This window comes from Macadamia integrifolia, chromosome 9 (genome assembly GCF_013358625.1).
Source record: "Macadamia integrifolia cultivar HAES 741 chromosome 9, SCU_Mint_v3, whole genome shotgun sequence".
Taxonomy (NCBI): Eukaryota; Viridiplantae; Streptophyta; class Magnoliopsida; order Proteales; family Proteaceae; genus Macadamia; species Macadamia integrifolia.
This window is the reverse complement of record NC_056565.1, coordinates 5,336,353-5,363,601: the sequence shown is the minus strand read 5'-3', so window position 1 is coordinate 5,363,601 and position 27,249 is coordinate 5,336,353. Positions and strand designations below refer to the sequence as shown.

Here is a 27,249-nt window from a genome sequence, read left to right as displayed (position 1 = left end):
AACCTAACACTTTAACCAAATTAAAAAATTGTGAGCATACCACTGCTGTTCCAGTAAAAGGAATTCAGGGCTAAGGGTCTGTTTGGCAATGTTTCTATTCCATATGAGTACTTTTTAGTCAGTCCATTTATTTTTTTGTTTTGTTATTGAAAAACAGTTCTACGAAATATTAATGCGTTTGGTAGAAAAAGCGTGTCTTTCTTCCTCTTTTCTTTTACCATTTCACTGTCAGCTCTTCCCTCTCCCCCATCTTTTCCTTGGAACAAGAATATGAAGATGGAGAAGTGGGAAATTTGGGGTTGAACTCGGTGCACCACGAAGCTGTGACACTGCTGAACTCCTCGCCATCATCACCAAACCCTTTTCGTAATCCAGAACCACTTATAGGAATTCAGCAAGAGATCTCTCCAAGCAGATGGCAATACCCATTCGTCTTCCGTTTCTTTGTAATCCCCGTGCTAGCAATGTCTTCACAACCAAGTTCTCCTACTTTGCATCACTTGAAATTAGGCATTTTGGATTCTATTTCCATTTAATAATCATCCCCGCCTTGTACCAATTACTGTAAAACCAATACAAAAGACAAATTCCTCTCTCGATTCCGATTGCTCAATACAGTTTCAGCATCAAAGGTGCTGCGGGTTTTGTACTGCCACTATATTTGTTTTGCACAATTTTAATGGCAGTCAATAAACAAATCTCAATTTTAATGGCAACCTGCAAACATTTATTCTATGCATGATGTTTAATGTAGGAGCTGGTTCAGACCAGAACAAACTCTACAGTAGGATCGATATTCCAGTTGCTGATAGAATCTCCAAGAAACTTGCTGTCCAGAAATCCAGAATTGATGGTGTTGCAGGAAACTAGTGACAAAAATTAAAGATGGAAAAATAAATAGAAAAGTAGAGGGGAAGAAGAAGATAGATGGGGAAGGGGGATAGGTTGGGTCGAGTATCTCACTCTTCCTGAGGGCATCCCACTCAAGCTGTTTCTCAAAGTTTTTCAGCGCAAAGCTTTTTTTTTTCTCCATTCAGTCGTGGGCTGTAGATCAGACTTCTTCCTTTATTTATAAACTTTAAATTGATTACAAAAGTGGGTCATTTGTTGCATGGAAAAGACAGGAATCCCCTTATAATTAGATATTATCCTATATGGAAACTAATTACAAATTAAATCAATCCCTCCTTTTTACAAAGATAGAAACCCAATAAATTAGAATTCCTACTTTCTAAAAGTAAAATGTAAAACTAGAAACCAGCTAGAAAATATGTTCCTAACTTTTACAAGGAAATATGAAAAGAGAAACTACATCAATCAAAGATTTCCTAAAATCTTGCAGCTTAAACTCCTCCATGCGAGCTGGCCATGGGGCCCACGAATCAAGAGGGAATCTTCTTCAAATCTTCTCCACGCAAGCTGTACTTGGGTTGAACCAATCAAGAACCAAGAACCAAGCCACATTAGACCAGGCTGCCTCCCACAGCAGTCGCATCCCAGAACCTGTCTGGACTGGTTTTGGGCCTTGTTCCTGTGATCTACATCAATGTTACTCAGATAACATGAATGAGAGACAAATTTAATGGCAGCCGATAAACAAATCTATATTTTAATATTTTAGAATCACTTCAACTTCTCCTTTTCCGGATGAAAACTCAACCAACGAACTGGCATTCTGTGCCTGAGCCCAGTCTTCCAACTTTTTGCATCATTTCTGCAATGTTCAGGATCCTCCTGCAACACTGTATTGTATACACTGGGGATTGGCCATTTGTAGAGAAAATGCAACTTTGCCTTGGATATGGTGGGCGCATCTGATGCAGCTGACATGCATTGAATAGCCACACAATGACTGCAAGTCTGGGTGCAAAAAACATTTGGATTAGAGGCAAAGTTCATCCGAAATCGGAAACCATAGAAAGGAAAAGTGAATGATCGAGTTACTGAAATCATCACTTTCCTATCCGAAGCTTGACCTAATGCAGAAAAGATAAAGAGGAAATGGCCACCATCAGAGATACAATTTGTTCAGCAGAGGCTTTGGGGGAGGAAGTGTTGAAGCAGAAATTCACAGGGATTTCAGAGGTGGATACACCTTCTAAACGTAGATGGGAAAATCCCCAACAAGAATGTCATTTTTCACCTACCCACTTTCTAACTTGGGGGAGAAGCAAAGTACAGAGTGCGGACTGCAGAACGGGGGTCACATAAACAAACCTATATTTCCATGGCGTTGTACCGAGGCTGTAATGGCAGTCCATAAACAAAGTTGTGCAGAGACTGTGGATGAGAGACAGAAATGGGGAGAGGGGGTGGTGGAGTTGTAGAGTTGGTGGTGGGGCAGGGGTTGGGGTTGCGGGAGTGCATAGGAAAATAGGGGGAGGGGTTGACTGAGTGCTGAATGTCGGGGTGAGCCCTAAACAAATTTAAATGTGCTCTTTCTTTTTTAATCAACATGTGTTCTTTTTGTCCGGTTCATTACAAAAGAACAAAAAAATGAACTGGTGTTGATAATTTCTGTTCTTTTTTGTTCCAAAAGAACGGAAGAACAACAAAAATACTTAAAAAAAAACATTGCAAAACAGAGCTAAGCTTCATACATTCCGCTTCTGGTGGATAAGAACCCGGAAGCATTTTTTCATGGTGGTGGGGGACCGGGGGCTTTTTAGCTTCTCGGTTTCTGGAGGAAAAGATTCTGAATGCCATCCTCTCGTAGGATCTGCATTTTGGACTTCTGAGCTGACTTTTCAGAATCAGAGAAGCAGAAGCCCCAAGAAGCTTAGGTAAACATGCATTTGGTGAAACAAAGTGATACGTTTTTTGTTGTTTTCTTTGTAGGCTAATCTTACTTGCCATGCGTCCTCACCCTCAAGAAATCATTTCTGTTGGTTCCATGATGCAAAGGGTTTCTGATGTGAGTATGACTTTATTGTTTCAGGGGCCAAACACGATGTAGTTAAAAAAGAGACTTCATCTGCGGAAGTTGAAGACAAAGGAAGTAATGAGGTTGAAGATTCCAAAGGAGGTGGGGACGCTGAAGATGTCATAGAGGGGGAAGTTGATGATAGCAAAGTTTGTGGAGAAGTTGAAAATACCGAAAGAGGTGGGGATGGAGCTAACAACGTTGATGCCAGTGGAACTGTTAATAAGGATGAAGAGGCTGATAAGAGTGGAAGTGACGAGGAAGATAATGAAGAGGAAGAAGATCCTTCTGTATATATGGAAGCTCCTCTAACAGACAGAAAAAAAGAAAAGGAGTTTGAAATATTTGTTGGGGGCCTGGACAAGGAGGCTGTTGAAGAAGATCTAATTAAAATCTTCGGGGAGTTTGGGGAAATTCAGTCAGCAAGGATAGTAAAGCATCAAACTACACATAAAAGCAAAGGTTTTGCATTTATTCGGTATGTTACTGCTGAGCAAGCCAAGAAGGTCCTTTTCGAATTGAAGGATGGGATTGAGGTTGTACATTTTGATCTTTGAGCTCCTCCTACTTGCACGCTTGCTTGTGTGTCCGTCTAAGTCTGATCATCTTGATAAGTTTTACCGTTGTTATTGTCAGGTGAGAGGCAAGCGTGTTGGTATATCTCCGAGTCAGGACAATGATACGCTTTATATGGGCAACATTAGCAAGACATGGACAAAAGAGCAAGTACGATTCAATCTGTTGTGATTTTTTGTCCTTTTTACTTGTGCCACCTTTTGGAATCATGGTTTAAGTAATCGATACCGGTAATGGTATCGGTCTCGGATGATACCGATATGGTTCGGTCCGCTTTGGATGGTTTACCGTCACTTTTGATATTTTTTTCTGGACAGATTGAATTTTTTTCTGGACAGATTGATCCCTGTTCTGTACCGTTACACTGATACGGAATGGGGCATGCATCATTATCGGAAAATGGTCGATACAGCCAATCTGATATTGATTACTTAAACCATGTTTGGAATGCATGCAGGTGGTATGCATAACTGCATTGGAACAGTCCCTACTATAGATCACAACATGTTACATTTGTTTCCATATTGTCACTGCAGGTGATGCCCCTGTTACCGTCTTGTGTTCACAAACTAATGCTGTTATGCTTTTTTCTGGGTACAAGGTACTTGAGACACTGAAAAGCTTTGGGATTGAACAAATTGAGGAGATTTATCTACCAGATGATCCTAAGAATGAAGGAAAGAGGAAAGGTTTTGCTCTTCTGGAATTTAATACCCACTCTGATGCCATGGCAGCTTTTCAGCGGCTAAGGAAGCCAGATGCTATCTTTGGCTGTGATAGAAGTGCTAAAGTTGCTTTTGCGCAGTCTTCAATTCATCCCAGTGAGGAAGCTCTTTCACAGGTTTGGAATATAGTTCGGGCTCTATGTTATTTCATTGGTTATGCAAATTAGTCTTAACACCGAAATCCTCTTGGTTGATTGGCTGCAACAGTTAGAACAATGAACTGAGAAATTGATTTTGAGTTTACATTCTTGCATACTTCTCTAGTTTACGTAGGGACATTATTTTGTTACAAGTATAAACCTTCAAGAGAACCAAAATGTTAATTTCATTGTAAGCAAGTGGTTGGTATGGGTTGATACGCCTGCAACTCTAGGGCAGCAAGTGATACTAATACAATTGGACTTGCATGTGGTGTGAAAGGTAAGGATTAGAGAGAGAAGTTATGTGGGAGCATGTTCTCAGCTTTTCGAGATGGCTTGATCTTTCAATTTGGCTCTTAGATCTGAATTTGATTGGGTGGAACAATGAAATAATATGGTCCTAGTAGCGTAGTATAGTATTTAAGTTAATAGCAGTCTTGTGGGTCCCATTGGTAGCCTGCGGTTCCAGATTTCAAAGTTTTTAGGTACTTTATATACACAATATAATCGTGGGATAGAGTTAGGATATCCAATTATTTTATTTTATTGCTGTTAAGTGGTTTATGGGTATGTCCAGTCATTTTGTTTCTGTTTCCTTCATAGGTTAGGATGTTTGGTCAGTTCAGGAAACTCCCATACAGTTTCCGATTGAGAGATTGGTCAATCTTTGTTTTTATTTTTATGTCCAGCGGCTCCAGCCTTGAGTATTTACAAAGTATGTAGTCCTATGGCTAAAGGGAGTGATTTTACGAATATAGTAGTTTTTGAAAGAGATCGTCTCTCCTCCCCACCCCCAACGATCTTCTCTCTACTCTCTCACCCCCTAACGATTGTCTCGTTTAACTTTTCTCTCCCTTCTTCTTTTTGATGAGTTCTAATAAACTAAATAAGATTTAAAGAACAAAAATAACCACTGGACAGGATCACAGGGAGTAAAAGTCAAGTAGAAACTGGCCAGGGAAACGAGTAAGGATTGGCTGTTGGCATGTCCGAGCTAAGAATGCGTGAGGTAGACGACTGAACAGATGAAAGTGTAGTTGTGAATGTGAGTTCCTCTTTGACCACAATAAAGAGTGCAGCTAGCCATGCAGTTAGCGACTGGCGTTTAGTTAGTCACATGCAGAATGTCTACTTCAAAGATCAGTTTGATCCAACAGTTGGATCAGTCAAATCTGATGATGAATATAATTAGGAACTAAAAGGACAGAATTTAGAAATACAAACAGGAATAATTCTCAGGCCCTCCAATGCTGGTCGAAGGAACTGCTTGTAGAGGAGAAAACTGGTCAAAACTTGGGACATATCCGATAACTGGATTGGCAGAACCTGCCGGTCTAAAACCAGAAACTAGAATAGGAAGAAACTGAAACCGCAGGTGCTGTAACTGATGTAAAACTTGGGCAGAACAAAGGTAAGCAACAGTTGAGATAATAACAGAGGAAAGAGAGAAGTCAAGGGTAGATTCAGATCTGCAAAACGGAATTTCAAATCACCTATAAATGATAAATCTCCCACACAAGGCTTGTGTATTCTGCTGGAAGTTTAAGAAGAAGATGGAAGAAGAAGAAGAGAGAAGGAACTATGACAAAGGCTTCACCACCTATGGCCTGTGATTGGATTCACCACTAAGCAAGGATTGACATCTCGATCTCGAGGCCGGTTTCGACTAAGGATAAGAATTTCGATCTCGAGGCAGGTTTTGGCCCTGCTCGAAACCTGCAAAACCTGGTTGAAACCAGGTACTTTTTCTGGGCTTGTTCGAATCATTGGTTTTGAGGCCCAGTCTCCCAGAAACTGTTTTTTCCGTCTGATTTTTTGTTCAGCCTATTTTTGACTTTTGAACCTAATCCATGAGCTATTTTCACGAAAAGATCACCCAAAAAGGTAGTTATGGTGTTGACCCAAGTTTGCTAGTGTACGTTGAATGATGTTGTGTGCTAGCCTTGTTAATTTGTTGTAAACACTAAGTCTCTACATATAACTCATATGCTAGAAATGTAAATAAGCTATCAAAAGTTTAAAACAATCAGAACATACTTTAGAATTGAAAAAACAAGCAATTATGTAAGATGATAGGGACACAACACTCACCACTCAATTTGTAGGAGTTTCTAGGTACTTCAATCCATGAGCTGCGTACCATTGTAGATGTCGTAGCCGCTTCTCTAAATGCAACACATATGAGTCCCATGACATGGCTGCCCACCTATAAGCCCCATTTTTAACATCTTGAAGGTATCCTAACCTAGGGAATGACTCACTTAGACTGCAAGGATGTGGAGGTGTCACACATGGTTGGGCCGGACATCCGAAGATTTTGTCAACAAAAGATGACCTACCACCTGAATGACCCCATTTCCAAATAAAGAAGATCCGCCATGCACAACACCATATGATCTAACACTCTCGAAGCCACTATCACCATAATGTGTTGGACAAGGGCTCAAGTCTTTGAATTTTTGTTCACGCAACAGATCCTCTCACCCAAACTCATGGCTTCCATTTTGCCAAAGACAAGTTTGATAGCTATACCCATGCCCATCCTAGTTGCCTCCTCATATTTGAATTGCCAACTTGGACCTCAGGTGTGGCCTCTCAAAGTATGTGCATCACGATCCTCATCCTGCGTGGCATGGGTGAACTGAGTCTCCTTTGTGAATCTTTGTGGCTGTGGCTTCGAATTCTGATGCATATTGTTCTCGTCCCAGAAGGTAGCTAATCTGTCACAATCACCACCACCATCATGGCCCTGAGTCGGGTCAGGTGTCTGAGTGGCGGACGAGGAACAAGACCACTGCTCTTAATAATCGTCTCTAGTAGCAGGGTGGGGCACAAATGGACGGGGGATTGTGAGTGAGCTATACCCTTTGTCACAATATAGTCCTTGACATCAACACCCATCTGTGAAGCAATCTTGTTGTCTAGCCTCATCTAATAGTGGCTCACCTCGATCCCTGACCCACTCATAAAGGGGATCATCCTCAATTCTTCCACATGAACAATTTCGGCTAGCTCGATTGGGCTATTATCATTCTCCATGCCAAGGTGTCTGTGCTCCTCTTTCAATCTCATATTATAATGCACATACTCCAAGTCCTAGAGCTGCTTAGCACCCAATCGGCTCTACCTCTTGGAGTATATAAGGTCGAACATACTCCAATTTTGCTTGCACCTAGTGGCGGACGCGGAACATGTTTGGGAAAGCATTTTAATTGTTACCTTGGATGTGCTCCTCTTTCAATCTCATATTATGATGCACATACACTGAGTCCTTGAGCCACTTAGCACCCAATTGTTCTACCTGTTGTTGTATTTTTCATATTGCACTCACCATTCAGCTGCATATGAGCATTTTGTTAGGTGATGGTAAACAATGAGCACTCACCATTCAGCTGCATATGAGCATTTTGTTAGGTGATGGTAAACAATAAGCACTCACCATTCAGCTGCATATGAGCATTTTGTTAGGTGATGGTAAACAATGATGCATATCTAAATATAAACGGAAAGACTAAGGTGATTGGACCAACCAACATTAGTGCCCCCTGACCTGCAATAGCTACTGCCTAGCTGAAACCCCTCGTAGCATCCTTGAAGGCTTTCATCTGTATCCATTTCAGTGGTTGGTACCAATGTTAGCATCAATACCAATTAATAATTGCATTAGTTATTAACTACCACTCTCAGTTCTCACCTCTAGATTGATCACCGACTGAGCATTGCATTTGGCTCAAACCTCTCCACCTCTCTGTGTATTGCATCTATAAGATCTTGTTTCATTGCAAGTCTATGCTTGTATTGGTACTTTGGATATAGATAGTATGCTGAAAATAAATAATGCAAAGTAGTGAATAAGCAATTAACTGTCAATATTCATAAGTTGAAATTGAGGTGAATAAGTGAAAAACTTAAAACTCACCAGCCTTATGTAGTGGATGCATGAGTTGCCTCTTCCAACAGTTTGATTATGGCAAGGAACCTTGATGTAGATACAGTTGCACTTACCTGGTTGGACCAGCATGACCGACTGTGGAAGCTAAGGGCTAAGAAGAACCGGTCCAGCCCAGGTTTTTGGTCCAACAAGGGCTAGTAGTAGTTAGTTTTACATTGTGTCTTTTATTTGCCTTTGAGTAGGATACGTAGGAGGTAGAGAAGTAGGTTTATGTTTGAAGTATAAGTAGGAGTTTATTTCAGTATTAGAGTCTAAGTAGGAGTAGTCTTTTATTTTCTCTTCATATACTTACATAACTCAATGTTTAATTTTTTAGAGTGAATTTAGTTTTTAGATTAGTGAATTTGTGCGTGGTGTGTGATCCCCTTTCCCCTTTTGTGCGATTTTCCCTCTTCTCCCTAAGGCTACTCCATCAATTTGGTATCAGAGCCGAAGGATCCCTTCCCTTGCTCTACTGAAGCACAACTTCATCCCACAACCTATCCCTACGACTCCCACACTACTCCCTGTAACTCCCTATTCTCCCCCATTCCCACTCCCCCACAACCCCCTATTCTCTACCCCATTCCCTATTTCGGCCCTACTGAGAACACCCCTCCATCTCTCTTCTCCATCCCCGTTCTCTGTTCTCTGTTCTCTGTTCTTACAGGGACTGAGAAATTAAAAAAAAAAAAGGTGAGATAATTACCATTCTGCCATTCTCCTTTAAGTTTCCATTTATTTACTATTTTACCATCATATTCAAGTATAATCTTGCCCATCTCCACCATGGTAGCCAACAGTGAAGTTGTTCAACAGATGAACTCCTATAAGGGAGAAAATGTTGCAAAAATTGAAGCTATTATGACAATGAGAATCCATACAAACTTCTATGGATTGTTTGGTGGCAGCAGATAAAGGAAAGAGTCCCATTCAATCTGGAGATTCTTCCAACACCGTTCCACAAGATCCACCGCCACCATCTTCACCACCATATGGAACTGGTAGATATGATGATGGAGCAGAAAGTGCAGTAAGATTGGATGTCCTTGATTTTTATGGGGATAACAATCTAGAATTGTACATTGACTGGATTCACAGCTTAGAGACATTCTTTAGATGGTATGGGTTGACTGAGGCCTGAAAGATCCTATTTGCAGAGGCCAAACTGAAAGGCACGGCCCGAATCTGGTGGATCAAGCAACAACAACAGAACCGAACCCGAGGCATTGGTTTAGTCACTACTTGGGCTGAAATGCATGAAGTCATGAATCAGAGATTCTTGCCTTCTGATTACAAGCAGTGCATGCATCTCAGGTTTGCACAGTTGAAACAAGATAATTTGACCGTGGAAGAATATGTTGCTAGGTTCTATTATTTGGCTACTCGTTTAGATTTTGAGTGGGATGTTGGTGGCTCAATTCCGTAATGGTTTACACCCTCAACTTAGTGTTGCTCTTGCCTCTAACCGACTGCCTACAATGGAAGATGCTGTCTAGGTAGCATATCAAGTTGAGGAGAGTTTGAAACGTCTATACAATCGGAGGCCATTTACAGATGCTTTCCCTAGGGGATCTAATTCTATTCAGCCACAATCATCTCAACAGGAAAAATCAGTAAGTAGACCACAGGCTAGTGCTTCATCTATGGCATCTTCACGACCTAGCCAACCGTATTCTCCACCTCGTCGTGATTCAGACATGTCATCTTCACGACCTAATCGACCATACTCCTCACCTCAGCGTGGTTATAACAGGAACTTAGCATTTCCATAGGAGGCTATTCAATGTTTCTCATGCAAGGGGTACGGGGCATAGAGCTAATCAATGTCCTAAGCGGTTATTAGCCTACATCGACAAGGACAATTTTATACCCTATGCACCAGAAGAGCAACTGAAAACAGGAACAGTAAATCTGAAGGCTGAATGTGATCATGATCCTAATGAGATTAATTATGAAAATAGTGATCGTGAGCCTCGACCGTTCTATGTGATCCATCCTCTTTTGACTACACAGAAGATTCCTAAGGAGGACGATTGGCGTCGTAACTGTATCTTTCAAACCAGGGTGCGATGCAATGACAGTTTGTGTAATATGATGATTGACCCTGACAGTTGTACCAATGTTGTTGCTGAAGATGCTGTTCGCAAGTTGGGTCTGAAAATTGAGCCTCATCTGAATCCCTACAAGGTTGGATGGGTGAACAACAATAATCTGAAAATTCATGAAAGGTGTTTGCTCACGTATTCCATTGGTGGACTGATTGATCAGGTTCAATGTGATGTTCTCCCTCTAAAAGTTGTCACATTCTACTGGGTCGCCCATGGTTGTTCGACAAGAAAGCCAAGCACTGTGGATATGATAATAAATGCACTTTTCAGCATGGTGGCCTCGAGATGAAGTTCCTTCCAGCAAAGGATCTTCCCCATCTCAAGCTCAAGAAGATAGTTGGTACTTTTCTCATCAAGCGCATCGACTCTGACGGCATTCTTGGACCTCATCCAAACTTGACGGAGTCGAGTTCTTTTCAGAAGGGGAGAGCTTATGTAGATACAGTTGCACTTACCTGGCTGGACCAGTAGAACCGACTGTGGAAGCCAAGGGCTAAGAAGAACCGGTCCAGCCCAGGTTTTTGGTCCAACAAGGGCTGGTAGTAGTTAGTTTTATATTATGTCTTTTATTTGCCTTTGAGTAGGATACGTAGGAGGTAGAGAAGTAGGTTTATGTTTGGAGTCTAAGTAGGAGTTTCTTTCAGTATTAAAGTCCAAGTAGGAGTAGTCTTTTATTTTCCCTTTATATACTTACATAACTCAATGTTTAATTTTTTAGAGTGAATTTAGTTTTTAGATTAGTGAATTTGTGCGTGGTGTGTGATCCCCTTCCCTCTTTTGTGCGATTTTCCTTCTTCTCCCTAAGGCTACTCCATCAAACCTCACATTGCCCCAATTTGTATGCCACCTCCACTTCCATCTTCATCTTCATCTTCATCTTCATCATAGCAATAGCAGCTATGTGTGGTAGATGGGCTTTTTCTATGAATCGATCATTTTCAAGATGGTGATGACCGAAGTCTAATACCCATACAACCTCTTGAGGTCATCCCAAAACTTGTCACTAGCAATAGTGGCCTGGGCTGCCCGATCTCCATGAGAATTAGACCCCTCCCAATCAAAACAATCCTTTGAAGCAAACATGGACCCAAGTCTAGACTTCTTTGTCTTAAAGCTCTTCAGAGGGATGTACTTTGTTGCACATAGTGTCATCCCTGGCCTCACCAAGTCACCACCACATGTGCTCCTCAACAAGTGCATGGCAATCCATGATTGTAGACAAAGGTTGTCACTTGTCGTGCCTTCTCTACAACATTTTTCATAATCCTCATATTACCCATGTCTTTCAACATGAGATTGATACAGTGGGCTGCACATGAAGTCCAGAATAGATGGTACCTTAGATTGTTGATCAGTTTTTTCTCAGCCTTCTTGAAGTTGCTCCCATTGTCAGTGACAACTTGTACCACATTTTGATTTTTGAGATCCCCACATCTTTGACAACTTATAAATGTATTTCGCATCCTTCTTTCCCGGAATGCATCAATTGACTTGAGGAACACAATCTTCCCTTCACAATTTAGAATGAAATTGATGATGGATTGTCTAGTGGGTCTAGTCCAACTATCACACATCACAATGACTCCATAATATCCATTATATTCCCACATGGGCTTCAACTCCTACTTGTGGAGGGGCAAGTAAGCATTGTGCATCTCATATGCATTGGGCCCCTTTACAACTGGGCCAGTCCTACCTATCTCATCCAACATGTTCTGATAAGATGATCCTGTGGTAGCATTGGCTGGTATAATGGTATGCTGTGGTAGAAAGCCCACTTGGAGAAAGCTATCCCCACTTTCTCCTTTACATTAGTCCACATTTGTTTTGAGTTTCTTCTGTTTTCAGTCTTAACTTGGAAAGAGTGCAGGATCTGCCTAAAGGATCAAAACAATAGGGTCACGAAGTGGGGGTGGGGCTGGCCCCCTCGCACTCTGGGTCCTAAACAATGACTAAAGCTTATTCTAAATGGGGGCAGACTAGGCATTAACATATATTATGGACTGAGCAGAATGAAAATAATAAGGGTATTTTGGAAATGAAGGGATAAGGAGGGGTATAATTTATATCGATGAGGTTGTCTTCAACCTCTTGACCAAAGCAAGGCGGAAAACCAGGAGCTCTTTCGGATGAGAGAACTCCCTCTAGAAGACACCAATCAATCTGAAAATTGAGGGTTAAGAAGGTAACCAATGATCTCCAATACACAAACAGGTATCAATTGAATGAGGAACCTGGAAGATCAAAACAACCACCTTAAATTAAATATGATGGTGAGAGAGAGAACAGGGTATGGTTTCAGTTTAAAATTCTCAATTCCTGCCAGGTCTTGGCCTATGATAGTAATTGATTTCCCAAAGCTGTAGGGGGAGAGTAAAAGAGGATGGAGAATTGGAGATCGACCTCAAACTTGAGGGATTGTAAAACCGCTAGGGAGAAGAGTGATTGGAGAAGAAGAGATAACCTGCTGGCCTGCAACTCCAATGCCCTGCATTGGTAATATAAGGGGAAGGACAGAGAGTAGAATAAATTATTAGAAGGAAGAAGGTAGGGTTTAGTGGGTGAGAGAAGATAGGGAGAGAGGAGGGAGAAGTCTGATGCGGATCCGGGTTCCAAAACTGGATTCGGATCGCTTATGGGCCCATTCAATTGTGAAAAAGCTCAAATCTAAGGTCTAGTGACAATTTTGCAATAAATCAGGATTTAAAAGGGGGTTGTTAGGAATGTAGAGAAGATGGGACACCAATGGAAATACTATTTATTGTTTGAGGACTAACTAGGAAGCGCAGTTAAAGCAAAGGCTAAGGGATAATAATAGGGTGAAGAAAGGGTATTTTGGAGAGTAGGGGTGAGACTCATTAAATCAAAAGGAAGTGGGGTTGTCTTCAACCTCATGATTCTTACAGGAGACCAGCAGTAAAGGGAAGCTTGCGATGAAGATGAATCCTTTCAATTTGATTAATTCAGCCTAAAACTTTAGAGTAAGGACCATGATTTCACTCTCTAATGATTCCAGCCCTTAGCAGCATCAGTCATCGGCATTCAAAAGAGATTTAGGGTTCTGAAAACAACTCAGACGAGTGGAAAGAACCAGCTCTGCAACCCAAGTTGTTTCTCTCTATACAGGGAAGTACTTCAGCCCTCCACATCTGCAAGTTAGGTCACCCACCACTTTAGATTAGAATCTCAGAACTTGAGATTGATTTGTGTTGGGATGATGGAGATCTGTGGAACTCTTCTCAAACTGGTACTATCGGCAGTACTAAGAAAGGGAAAACGTAAGTGATAAAGAAGGAAGGGAAAGAAGAAGAAGAAGAAGAAGAAGAAGAAGAAGAAGAAGAAGAGATAAAGAGAGAGAGATAGAATCGCACCAGGGGGAGAAGGTCACACGACCAAGTTCATACCTACTCAGACTTCAATTTCATTCTCCAAAAAAACATGTCCAATAGCTTGGGTTACTTCCCTTTATACAATAAACTGAAATTAAAACTTTCCTAATTAAAATCTAAAACTAAAATGGCAACTCCTAATTACTTCTTAATTTCTAACTAATAAAATTAGAAACAAAATAAAACTCAAATTGGTAACCTACTCGTCTAACAACTATCCAAAATAAAAGATTACATATCTTCCCAAATAAAATAACTTAATCTTTCCTAAATAAAATAAATCCTAGAATATCCTACTAAATTTGAAAATCCAACAAGACCTGGTTCGTCTTAGTCGACGTTGCCAGATGGGTCAACTCGATTCAGCCTTGATTTTGCGTCAACTCCCCTGATCTTGAGAAAAACTTGTCCATGAGTTTTATAGGAGGTTATAGGAGGAGAGGATCAGCACCACTCTATCTTAATCGTCACTCTCCTAATTGTCGTCAACATGATTTTTATTGGAATCTGATGGTGGGGTTTCACAACCGAAATCGACCATCAATAAGTTCTTTAGATGCAACCTTGACTTCTTGATCGTCACGTCCAGTGTCAACCGGTTCTTCCACCACTAACCCGTCCTCTATCATGCACGCACTTTGTCACAGAAGCGGTTGGTACTTTCGGTGACCTTCTGAAAATCTGATCGAAGTTCCTAAAATTCTGTTCGGATTGCCATCCTGTCTTCCTGAAATTGGTCCAAACACTTTTTCATAAGGGCAATCACTTCACGGTCGAGTGCCATCGAAAATAGGAGCTTTCGGATCTGATACCACTTGATGCGGCTCAGGGTTCCAGAATCGGATTTGGATTGCTTATGGGCGAATTCAATTGTGCAAAAGCTTAAATCTGAGGTCAAGTGGCAATTTTGTAATAAATCAGGATTTAATACGGGGTTGTTGGGCCTGTAAAGATGATGGGACACCATGGGAAATGGAGGACAAACTAGGAAGCAAAGTTAAAGCTAAGGCTAAGGGGTAATAATAGGGTAAAGGAATGGTATTTTGGTGCGTAAGGGTGAAACTCATTAAATCAAAAGAGAGGAGGTCCCTCACGATTCTTGCAGAAGACCAGCAGTAAAGGGAAGCTTGCGATGAAGATAAATCCTTCCAATTTGATTGATTCAGCCCAAAACTTCAGATGAAGGACCATAATTTCACTCTCTGATGATTCCAGCCCTTAACAGCATCAGTCATCGGCATTCAAAAGAGATTTAGGGTTCTGAAAACAACTCATGCAAGTGGAAAGAACCAGCTCTGCAACCCAAGTTGTTTCTCTCTACAGGGAAGTACTTCAGCCCTCAACATCTGCAAGTTAGGTCATCCACCACTGTAGATTAGAATCTTAGAACTTGAGATCGATTTGGGTTGGGATGATGGAGATCTGTGGAACTCTTTTCAGACCCGTACTATTGCCAGTACAGGAAAGGGAAAACAGAATTGATAAAGAAGGAAGGGAAAGAGGAAGAAGAAGAGATAAAGAGATAAAGAGATAAGAGATAGAATCACACCAGGGGGGGGGGGGGAGAAGGGCACACAACCAAGTTCATTCCTAACCGGCAAACTCAAACTTCAATTTCATTTTCCAAAAAACATGTCCAAACAGTTGGGTTACATGCCTTTATATGATAAACTGAAATTAAAACTTGCGTAATTAAAATCTAAAACTAAAATAGCAACTCCTAATTACTTCCTAAGTTCTACCTAAAGAAATTAGAAACAAATAAAACTCAAATTGGTAACTCCCTACTTGTCTAACAACTACCTAAAATAAAAGATTTCATATCGTCCCTAATAAAATAACTTAATCTTTCCTAAATAAAATAAATTGTAAAAAGTACTACTAAACCCGAAAATCCAACCGGACCTGGTTCGTCTCGGTCAACATTGCCAGATGGGTCAACTTGGTTCAGCCTCGATTCTGTATCAAAGTCACTGACAATCTTTCAAAACTGTAATCTTATTCAATATTCCATTCATTCTACTGAATCAGAGGGCTTACATGCATATGAATAGTTAAAAGAGTCCACTAGAAAATAGAAATTAATTTTAACTAGGAAACTCAAACAGACTGAAGCTAACAAGTAACAACTCAAAGCAAAACTCCTATGTAGCTATCTCTCAATGAAATTAAAATAAAAAATAAAAAAATTATATTATCAACCCCAAATGACTAATAAATCACTACTGGCCCTTATGAGACCAAAAGCTTAGGTTGGGCCGGTTCTGTTCGGGTTTGGGTTTACAGGGTAGGTCATGCTAGTCCAACCAAGATAATGCCAATTCGTCACTTCTCTTCTTTGGCTGTGTTTCAGGTTGGTTTGTTGTATTTGTGAGATTTTGGCTGGGCTTCTCTTTAAATCTGGGTTGGTGGGCCAATGGACCTTGGCTCATTGCTATATTTATTTTTTTCTTTCTTCGTTTTTTATTTTTCATTTTTTCCTGTATTGTCTGTAGGTGTGTCCCCTTGATTTTATGTTGCTTAATTGTTTTCGAGTTCAATAAAGGTTTCAGCCCCTGCCTCCTTGGCTACATCGATCTGCTTACTTAGCTCGAACAATCAGATTTGCTTACTTTGCTACTTAGCTACACCGATTTGCTTGCTCAACTACAGGACTCAAACTCCTGGCTAGGCTTGTTTTACTTGAACTCAAACGCTGAGCTTTGTTTAATTGATAAAAGAAAGGATTTCCTTCCCAGTTACCTTTGCTACATTTTCATATGAATCAGAACAATTACAAGGTGGCCTTGGTCATTAACGGTAAATGGTCCAAAATACTGATGTTCAAGAGCTAAATTGTTGACTGCTTGGTAATTGTTTATAGAAGTAGGTGAAGGGTCTAGAACAGAGGTCATTATATCTTGTAGTTAAGAATGTTGGATTGGTAAAAGAAATTTATGCACTATGGGCAGTATGCCATTCTTATAGCATGACATTTGGATATTTGTATCAACATCACCATGGAAGACTTGCGGGGGAGTCTTCTGTGGTAAATACAACAGGTTTCTTTGAAATGCACAATATTTCTTTGCATATGCTGAGCAAGGTGCTTCAAATGCTTTGTTTTTCTGTGTAATTTCTTTCAGAGAACTCCAAGCAACAGCTGTTGTCTTTTTCCTGTTGCAGGTTAAAACTGTATTTGTTGAGGGTCTGACTGACTCTTGGGATGAAGAGAAGGTGAAGGAGCTCTGCAAACAGTATGGTGAAATAGAAAAAGTTCAATTATCTCGGAACCTTGGTAAAAAACGGAAGGACTTTGGTTTTGTAACATTCACTTCTCGAGAAAGTGCAGTAGCTTGTGTGGAGGGTATCAATAATGCCCAGATTGTTGAGGGTGATGTCAAGGTACTATGGCCTGGACCTAAAGTATATTTTGAATGTCAAGTAGCATAATCTTAACAGTGACTTACTGTTTTAGGTCAAAGCAAACCTAGCAAAGCCTCAGAATAAGGGTCGGCTTGCGAAGCAGGGGGCTCGAGGTGGTTTCAAGGTTGAGGAGGGTGAAAAGACTGAAGAAACTGGCCCATCAAAAATGAAAGGTCATGCCAAGTCCAAAGGGGGTGGAGGGAAGGGGAAGAAGACTCTTCCAAAGTTAAAAAATTCGAAAGGAGGTAAACCACATAAAACCCAGGGAAGTGTAGCTCGAGGTCAGGGTAGTGGGGTTCAATCCAGGTCAGAAAAAACAAATCAGCAGAGGAACAGACAACCTCCTAAAGGTGAGAAACATGGTGGGAGAGACATGGACACTGGTTACAATGGCCGTTCATCGAAGAAAGCACGTGGTAGTTGCTCAATTTAATACCATAATGTTTCATTTTTATTTAGCTTTGACCCTTCATATTCTGTTTCTTGAGTTCAATACTGTATTCAGTTACATAATTGATCCAGTAGTGATGTTTTATCCTTGAATCTGCAGGCAATATGCATGGTAGACCACCAAACAATAGATTTGGGAGTCAAAGGAGCAGATCTCACTCTGGGAAGCCGAGACCAAACTACGTTGCAGCTTCTACCACCTATGGGAATACTTATGCGCAGGGGTATGCTGCCTCTTCTTCTAGGTACCAGGGCCATATGTATGGTACAGCTTCTGGATCTAAGCGTCCGTATTCAGATATGGTAAATCCCATTTCTGTTTGCTCTTGGTATCTTGTTCTGAGGTGATTGTTTATTTGATCGTTCATTACAATATATTTCAGGAACCTCACGCTGGATACCTTGAACCTGCTGCTAACAAACAAAGCCGGGATGCATATAGTTATGGGCCGAGAAGGTTTACCCCATGCAGACTTCATAACTCAATTTTATGTTTCAACTTTTCTCCTTTTAAAGATGCTCAGTGGTTTGCTTTGTGAACAGACCTGTTGGATATGATGTTCAAGGGAGCAGTGGTGCTGCTTTTGGAGGAGGTAATGCTGCTTTTGGTGGAGGTAATGCTTGAAGCCAATATTGCAGGCTTTTTCCTTTACTGGTTGGCATTTTCATGGACTCATTCTTATCATTGTGACTCCGTACTCTTGAAATTTCATAAGCACATAAATCCTTATTAAACTGGAGATGAATCATTCTGACAATAGCATCACTCTAACTGTGAAAAGCATTCAGATGATGCACAAAATTATTTTTTCTCTGCGTTGCTGCTCACAAATTCCCCAGTGAACTTGGATGCATTATTACCAGCTTCCACTTCTTGGGTAAATTACTTTTGTTACTTGTCGAATTGGAGGCAGTTTTCCTTCTTTTTGTTGGGGGCCTGGTGGAGAGGTTTCATCTGGTATCCCATTCTTGTGCACTTGAATTTTCGCTTGCAGTCTGGTTGTTGTTGTTTCTTAAATTAATTATGCTTGTTCGGATGATGACTCATGACTTGTTTCACTATTATTTCTCAACATTTTTCTGTGAATGAACTAAGGTTAGGTTTGTTTCTCCAGAACTGTGGCAGTCTCCGATGGGAAGCATTGTAAAAAGGAGGGTGGGGGGGAATTAGAGTTCCCTAGTGGAGAATTAACTATAGCTTTCACTTATTTTGTTTTCCATTGGAAAACTTTTTATTGCTGAAAGTCTAATGTAGCCTAAATTCATGATGTTAGTCCTAGGGTAAGTTTCCTGGTGCTAAACCAGTCTTGGTTGAAAATATTGGTCTTGCCTTGTGATAAGCTTTGCTCCTTTTGTGCAGTTGCTCCGGGATCTGTGGTCCCAACTTATGTTCCTAATTATGCAAGCTATGGTGGATATCAGGTCTCTCTCTCTCTCTCTCTCTCTCTCTCTCTCTCTCTCTCTCTCAACACACATATACCATCATGTGACTGTCTCTCTCTAACACACGTACACGATGGTCCATGTGATATTGAATCCCTGTGCATGTCAGCGGCCAAGTTCTATTCCTGAAAACATAATGTGGAAGATTGATTCCAGTATTGAGTAAATTACAAAATTTAAATGACCTTTTTTTTTGTTTTTTGTAATTTCTGGTAACTTTCCAGACTTGTAAGCCATGTCCCATGCTTGTTTTGGGTAAAACATTGAGGCTATGTTTGGAAGGCAAGAGAATAAAAAAGAAAGGGAAATTTACCGCGCCACCCCTTGGAGAATGCCACAATTATAAGACCACCCCCTCTGTTTCACCAAATTATCCTCAGACCCCCTACCGTCAGTCACTGTTAAGGAATGATATGTGATGAGGCAAAATATGTCACTTTCCTCAGCACGGCTGAAGCATGTACGCAAACCTGAACACGACTGAGCTGCTACTTCGGCCTCCGTCAGGCCGTGCTGCACCTCGGCCTCCATCAGTCCACGCTATCTCCTCGGCCTTCATCAGGTCGTGCTCCACCTAAGCCTGCGTCAGGCCGTGCTGCACCTCGACCTCCATCAGGCCACGCTATCACCTCGGCCTCCGTCAGGCCGTGCTTCCACCTCGGTCCGACGTCAACAACGAGGTTTCACCTCGGCCTCCATCAGGCCATGCTCCACCTCGGCCTGCGTCAGGCCGTGCTTCCACCTCGGCCTGACGTCAACAACGAGGTTTCCAAAAACGTGTTTTCGTCCACCCCTACATTTAGGAAACGAAATCCCTATTCCGGAGGACAGGACTCTATCCACTACACGTCATCATAGACGTCACACGGTTGGCCTTTCCGAGTTAAGAGGGGAATATTCCCAGAATCACAGAGCCACTCCCTTTGAGGACTCCACGCCTAAACAGGACTCTTGATAATCGTCTCCCACTTGCCCTCCATCAGTAGCCTATAAATACTAAGGTAAGCTTCTATCATGGGGGATCGATTACTCACTTCTCTTACTGGAAAAGCTCTCTTAAGCATCTGTTGTGGAAAGATCTAACTTAGGCATCGGAGAGTCCCCCGTCGGGTCAGCCTGGCTCTCCCCTATCATCTCTTCTGTGCAGGTCGGCCAAAGCACCAGGAACTGCAGGGAAGGTCGTCCGGTCAATTTTTTCGGCATCAGATTGGCGCCGTTTGTGGGAAATTGTTACAAAAAGTCACCTTGGACCAATGCAATTGAGGAGTGAGAAGGTCGTTTCTTCAACGACAACACGAGCAATATCCACTCGCGAAGTACCACTTGGACGTTCCCATTCACCACCAGTGGCAGAGCAGGAAAACATCCCAGCAGAGAGCCCTCCACAAGGACCCTAGCAAACCAGGCCCGATGCGCAAGTTTCCCAGGGAGAGGGGGATCAGCGCGAGCAGAACCCTCAGGCCTCAGCTATCCCGCCATGTCCCATCATCCCGGGTAACTCACCCGAACATGGAAGAACAGATGCAGAGCTTGCAGTTGCAGGTATTAGCTACAAACGCACTGGTGAGGGATTTCATACGTTAGTTCGGCTCGGCACTTCCAGTGCCACGCACAAGCTCAGCTCAGCCGCATAGGCCTGTCCCGAGCAGACATCACAATGACGAATCACCTGACAACAACGTCACCCCTCAATCAACAGCAAGAAGGGGGTCGGCCAGAACTTCGCGCACTGTTCATTCGGTACCACCGCTCTTTCTTACTGAGGGGCGCAGGCGAGGTCCCGTCCCTACCCAGATCGGGAGAGCTTGTCGTTCTGAACATCATCGGAGCCAAGAGACACATGACACTCATAGATCCCCACCCCCGGTAGGAAGACGGAAACTGTCGCCTCAAAGACTCAGTAGAGGGGCGCGTCCGCACAGAGAAGAAAGTGAACACTAACAGAGGCCAGCTCGGCAAGATCAACCCCACCCGGGTCAGAGCTCGCCCATCGTGCCAACCAAAGGTGCACCACGGCAAGGTCACCAAGTCCGAGGAAGAAGCCCCAGAAGAGGTGAAGGGGCATGCCGATCCCGAACAAACATGCTCTTAGAGATCCAAAATCAGAAGTACTTTCGCTGGCACAGGCCAATGGCAGGTAAACCAGAAGAGAGAAACCCCAACCGATATTGCCGATACCATCGAGACCATGGACATGACACTGAAGACTGTAAGTCTCTGAAAAGGGAAATTGATGAGCTCATCAAGGCCGGATACCTCAAACAGTATTTGAAGCAGAAATATTGTGGGAACAGGGCCGAGTCGAGGAGAGATATGCCCAGCCGAGCCGTCCAAGGACCCAGCCACGGACCGAGTTCACATACGACAACCAGCCCGTGGGTCCGGCCATCCTAACAATCATGGGCGGACCAACGGCAGAATCAGTCAAAAAAGCCAAAGCACACGCGTTGTTCGTATATATGCCCGAGCCGAGGTAAGGCCAAGCCGTCCAAGGACCTAGCTACCGACCGAGCTGTCATATACGACAACCAGCCCGTGGGTCCGGCCATCCTAACAATCATGGGCGGACCAACGGCAGAATCAGTCAAAAAAGCCAAAGCACACGCGCTGTTCGTATGCATAACGGAACAACCTGTCAAAGCCCTCAAAACGAATCCACCCATTACATTCTCTGACAGTGATCTGGAAGAGTTGAACTGCCTCACAACGACGCTTTCGTGATTCAATTAGTTGTGGCCAACCACCCTTTAAACAGGGTCCTAGTGGACACGGGAGCCTCCGTTGACCTCATGTCATATGAAGCCTTCATATAACTGGGGCTTGGCACCGGGGCCTTAAAACCAGACCCAGGACCCTTGTACGGATTCTCAGGTATGCCAGCTGAGCTAGAGGGAGTTGTTGACCTGCCTGTAACGATTAGGCAAGGAGCTCAGACAACCACAACCATGGTTTCTTTTATGGTTGCCAAGATCGCCTCACCCTACAACGCAATCCTTGGCCGACCCGGTCTCAATGGCCTTGGGGTGATTGTGTCCACTAAGCAAATGAAGGTCAAATTCCCCGCCAGTAACGGAGTTGGGGAATGCAAGTCCAGCCAGAAGGAATCCCGGGAATGCTATGCCAACTTCATAAAATCTGTCAAAAAATCATGCTTGGGCCTAGCATATATGGTAGAAGTTGTTGATTGCCGAGATGAAAGCCTCTTGGCCCGAGCCGAGCCAGTTGAACAACTGCCTACAGTCCAAATCACTGAGGCCAGTAGACACTTTTATCAGTAGAGAGTTTTATCAGTAGATTGCCTTGAAATCCCATCGATTGGGTGTTAGTCTTGAAGATTTTATACTATCAGCACCTTAGCAGTTATTCAATTTCAATCACGTAGCAGATTAGATTCTATTTTGAAGCAATGTATTTGTCCCAAGTGCATACAACACATCAATATACTATGAAGCTTCTCGCAAATATCTGACTCTTCTAAGATTGTGTACAGCTCAGCAGCATCTAAGACCGAGCTCCAGCTCGGCACCACAAGACCAGACTCTAGTCTGGCGACTCAAAGACCTTAACCAATGAGGCACAAAGACCGGGCCTCAGCTCGGCAGCATCTACGACCGAGCTCCAGCTTGGCACCCCAAGACTAGACCCTAGTCTGGCGACTCAAAGACCTTAACCAATGAGGCACAAAGACCGGGCCCCAGCTCGGCAGCATCTAAGACCGAGCTCCAGCTCGGCACCACAAGACCAGACCCTAGTCTGGCGACTCAAAGACCTTAACCAGCAAGGCATGAAGATCGGGACACAGCTCGGCAGCAACTAGACCGAGCTAAAGCTCGGCAACACGACATCATTGGGACAGTCCTCAGATTGGGCCATTTCTTCTCGACCCCTATGAAGGTGCTTTGCCTCCTTTGCCTTCGAACAAGCAACAACCAACGTCGGCACCACAAAAGACCTTAACGCAAGGCAAATCAAAAGATTGAGCCCCAGCTCGGCACCCCTATGGCTAGTCCAAGGCTTAACGCCTCAAGGCCACACTTAGACAGCTGCACTTGTCCTTATTCTTCCAAAAAGTTACTCATTTTGGTCCATGCCCGAAGCACAAGAAAATAAAGAAAGAAGCACAAGAATACTGAGAGATGAAGACATAAAATAAAATTTTCATTCTCCAACAATGGGAAAAAAGCCCTCAAAATACATCACTACCGAACTACATAAATATGGATCTATATATATGAGGCTAATCTCGGGGGGCTGATCCACGAGCCTAGCTCAGCACAAGAAAATCCTTCGAGTCGGATCACCTCTTCACCAACATCGATCGAGCTGCAGGGCTGCACCAGAGTAGCATGGACGGGAACGCGCCGCTCATAGTCCGTCAGATTGTAGCTTGGCATCTTACTTTGAAGGAACAAGATGGCATCGTCCGAGCTGACCTGAAACGAAGAAATTTTAACGTCATCCAACCACTTTTGATAGGCCTAAGGGTTCAGCCACCTCGTTCGCCTCCAGCAACCTCCTGTTCCGGCTCTCCATCAGTCCCAGATCGGGCCATTTCTTCATCTCCTCGGCCTTCATCAGGTCGTGCTCCACCTCGGCCTGCGTCAGGCCGTGCTGCACCTCGGCCTCCATCAGGCCGCGCTATCACCTCGGCCTCCATCAGGCCATGCTGTGCTCCACCTCGGCCTCCGTCAGGCCGTGCTGCACCTTGGCCTCCATCAGGCCGCGCTATCACCTCGGCCTCCATCAGGCCGCACTGCACCTCAGCCTCCATCAGGCAGCGCTACCACCTCGGCCTCCATCATGCCGCGCTTCCACCTCGGCCTTCATCTGGCCGTGCTCCACCTCGGCCTCCGTCAGGCCGTGCTACCGCCTCGGCCTCCATCAGGCCGCGCTACCCCATTGGCCTTCATCTGGTCGTGCTACCTCCTCGGCCTCCATCAGGCCGTGCTTCCACCTAGGCCTTCATCAGGCCGTGCTCCACCTCGGCCTGCGTCAGGCAGTGCTGCACCTCGGCCTCCATCGGGCCGTGCTTCCACCTCGGCCCGACGTCAACAACGAGGTTTCCAGAAACGTGTTTTCGTCCACCCCTACATTCAGGGAACGTAATCCCTATTCCGGAAGACAGGACTCTATCCACTACACGTCATCATAGACATCACACGGTTGGCCTTTCCGAGTTAAGAGGGGAATATTCCAGGAATATTCCCAGAATCACAGAGCCACTCCCCTTGAGGACTCCACGCCTAAACAGGACTCTTGATAATCGTCTTCTACTTGCCCTCCATCAGCAGCCTATAAATACTAAGGTAAGCCTCCATCATGGGGGATCGATTACTCACTTCTCTTACTGGAAAAGCTCTCTTGAGCATCTGTTGTGGAAAGATCTAACTTAGGCATCGGAGAGTCCCCCGTCGGGTCAGCCCGGCTCTCCCCTGTCATCTCTTCTGTGTAGGTCAGCCAAAGCACCAGGAACTGCAGGGAAGATCGTCCGGTCAATTTTTTCCACATCAATATAAAATGATGCTTTTGCCCTTATGGGTAAAACACTGATAAATTACCAATTTGCATTATCCCAAAACTACCCCTCTTTACCATTTTACCATTTCATTCTCCTTTCTCTTTCTCTCATTCTCTTCATACCTGCGACTTGAGGTAACGTCGACGAAGAAAGGGTAAGCATTCACCATGAGGTACAAACCCGTAAGCGACTGGGGTTCATGGCTTTGATGGCACGCAGGATAAGACGGGCGGCATTGTTAGCGTTGCCGTCCCTGAGAAGCCTATTTAAGAAGTGCATGCAATTGATAGAGAGGGCCTCGTTGGGCATGAGAGGGACAGCAGAGGGGAGGTGGGCAGCCATGGCGGCAACCCAAGACGATGACGGGGAGTAATACGAGGAGGTGGGGCCCTCGATGAGTGGCGGGCGGAGATGAAATCTGAGGCCCAAGGAATGGGCAAATTTCTGGAGATGGTCACCGGTTCTTCGGAGGATGCTCAAGTCCTGGCTTGGACCCGTGATTCGGATCATGGGTGTGGGAGTGGGCGCCATGGTGCTGCGATTTGTCGATGGTTCCTCCTCCCTTGGAGAAGTCGAAGTAGAAGAAAAGAACGGCGATGCCTCTCGGTGATTGCCTGCATTAATGGAGGCCATTGTAATCCTTGCATGGTGTCGAAATCTAGGATGTGGATGCATTCTTGGCCTTCTGTAGCTTCTAAGATGGCTTGATTGGCGGTGAGGTGGCTGAACCTTATGAAGGGAGTGATTTGGTTGAGGTAGAGATATTACGATTACACCTCCTCTCAGTTGAACTCTAATTCCATGTCCAAGTCTTGAGCAACACCACCACCACCACCACCACCAGCACCAGCACCGCCGTGCACCCAAAAACCACCACTACCTCCGGTTCTCATTTGATGTTGATGGTGAGGAGTTGGAGCGGCAGTGGTGACTAAAATGGAGGCAGCTGTGGTGGGGCCGTTGTTGGCAGCATCAACAAATTGTGGCTTAAGGGGTTCCGATTTAGGCGGAAGGAAAGGGCCCTGCCGAACTGGTGCACCAATCTCTCAGTGGAATCGTCGTAAAGGGAAGCGTTGGAGGAGATGATGAAGACTAGGCGTTGAGCGGCGATCCAATCAGATTGAGATACTAGCTCCGTGCAGCGGATCAACAGTTGCTGCGTGCTCTGGTCCGATGGACCAGAGGGTAAGTGGCTGTGTGATGCTAAAGGAATCTAATTCTGGGTGCGGGTTGCCGTCCGTCGCTGAAGCCACTACCGCTGCTCTGATCAATCGCCGGTGGTCCAACAATTACAATTTGGGAGAAATGTGAATTAAGTCTTAGAATGGGGTCCAATAATTACGATTTGGGTGAAAGAATTATTAACTTATTGCAAGGGTATTTTTGGTACTTTGTATTTCATAAGGCTATTTTAGTATTTAAAATAAAATATAGTTGCTGACATCAACAAATATGGTATATTCCTTAACAGTGACTGACGGTAGGGGGTTCGAGGATAATTTGGTGAAATAGAGGGGATGGTCTTATAATTGTGGCATTCTCCAAGGGGTGGCGTTGTAAATTTCCCAAAAAGAAAAAGAAAAAGAAAAAACTTGAAGAAAAAAGTAATGATGGCAATAATGATTAGTTTGTGTCTCTTAATTTTCAATTTTTTTCCTTTCCTTTTCTTGCCTTCCAAACATAGTCTGATGGTGATTGCTTATATGGGTGAATCAAAAGTTTCAATAGAACTACTGAAGTGCCACTCAAGTTATCCATCTCACAGTTACAGAAAGGTACCAAATTCATTAGAATATAATTTACTGGATAAGATTGGGTATAGACTTAAAGTCCTTGTGTGATAGTGAGTGATAGATGTTTACAATCACAATGGTCAGTTTTGCTTGATTACTTTTGAGATCTGAAAAAAAATTGGTTCATGATAAAGATATTTAACTTTCACCCATTGAACCTCTTTGACTACCTCACAATAATGGTTTGACCCCAATGCATCCACCTCCACTCTACTAAGCCTTGTCCCAACTAATTGGGATTGGCTCATGAATCTCAATTCATTGTATTAGTTCATCTATTATTATGTGTGTGCCTTATGCTAAGTTCCCCACACCCCCCCCCCCCAAAAAAAAAAAAATTTAACCAGCAGGGCGGTGGCACTGGTGGCAGTTATGGGTACCCTAGCAGTGCAGCATACCCACCCCGACGGTCGTACTACTAAAGCAGCTGGATGGTGGCAGTTATGGGTACCCTAGCAGTGCAGCATACCCACCCCGACGGTCGTACTACTGAGAGAGCAAGATCTGCCAATGATATTGTTTTACTGTAATGCTGCATTGTCTCGAGGATTTGTTCAACATGTTGGATATCATTCCTTAAGAGGAAAAGAGAGTTGAGGCCTCATGCCAATTTTCCTGAATTTATTCTCAGAAAAATCTTTTTGTTTGGGAGAGAGGGGAGTCTATTATAAGAAGTTGGTAGGTTTATGTTGTTCTTTGCAGGGGTGGAATTGATAATTGTTGTTTCACATGCATCAATAAATTCCTGTAATGTCTAAATCTTTATTCCTAATTAAATTGCTGGAACTCTCCAACTACATTTTAGCTCCCCAATCTCCAAAATGTGTGTGCAGAACAGAGGTAAC

General features: G+C 43.4%; 1 protein-coding gene across 1 annotated transcript; it reads left to right on the top strand.

Moving 5' to 3' along the window:
- The first annotated feature begins 2,001 nt into the window (after positions 1-2,001).
- Positions 2,002-27,201, top strand: LOC122089043 (heterogeneous nuclear ribonucleoprotein Q-like). The gene is made up of 12 exons (XM_042658457.1): positions 2,002-2,104; positions 2,939-3,459; positions 3,560-3,649; positions 4,101-4,340; positions 16,961-17,179; positions 17,253-17,616; positions 17,751-17,953; positions 18,034-18,107; positions 18,194-18,264; positions 19,011-19,072; positions 26,752-26,767; positions 26,839-27,201. Exons 1-12 carry the CDS (start codon positions 2,002-2,004, stop codon positions 26,895-26,897), a joined length of 2,022 nt encoding a protein of 673 aa, XP_042514391.1. The 3' UTR covers positions 26,898-27,201.
- The last annotated feature ends 48 nt before the right edge of the window (positions 27,202-27,249 follow it).

What these genes read in the sequence shown, in the direction of transcription:
- LOC122089043 (XM_042658457.1), top strand. Translation starts at nt 2,002, where the DNA reads ATGGCCACCATCAGAGATACAATTTGTTCAGCAGAGGCTTTGGGGGAG. An exon ending in AGACATGGACAAAAGAGCAA is followed by an intron (nt 3,650 to 4,100) that starts GTACGATTCAAT and finishes TCTGGGTACAAG; the next exon opens with GTACTTGAGACACTGAAAAG. An exon ending in TTCATCGAAGAAAGCACGTG is followed by an intron (nt 17,617 to 17,750) that starts GTAGTTGCTCAA and finishes TTGAATCTGCAG; the next exon opens with GCAATATGCATGGTAGACCA.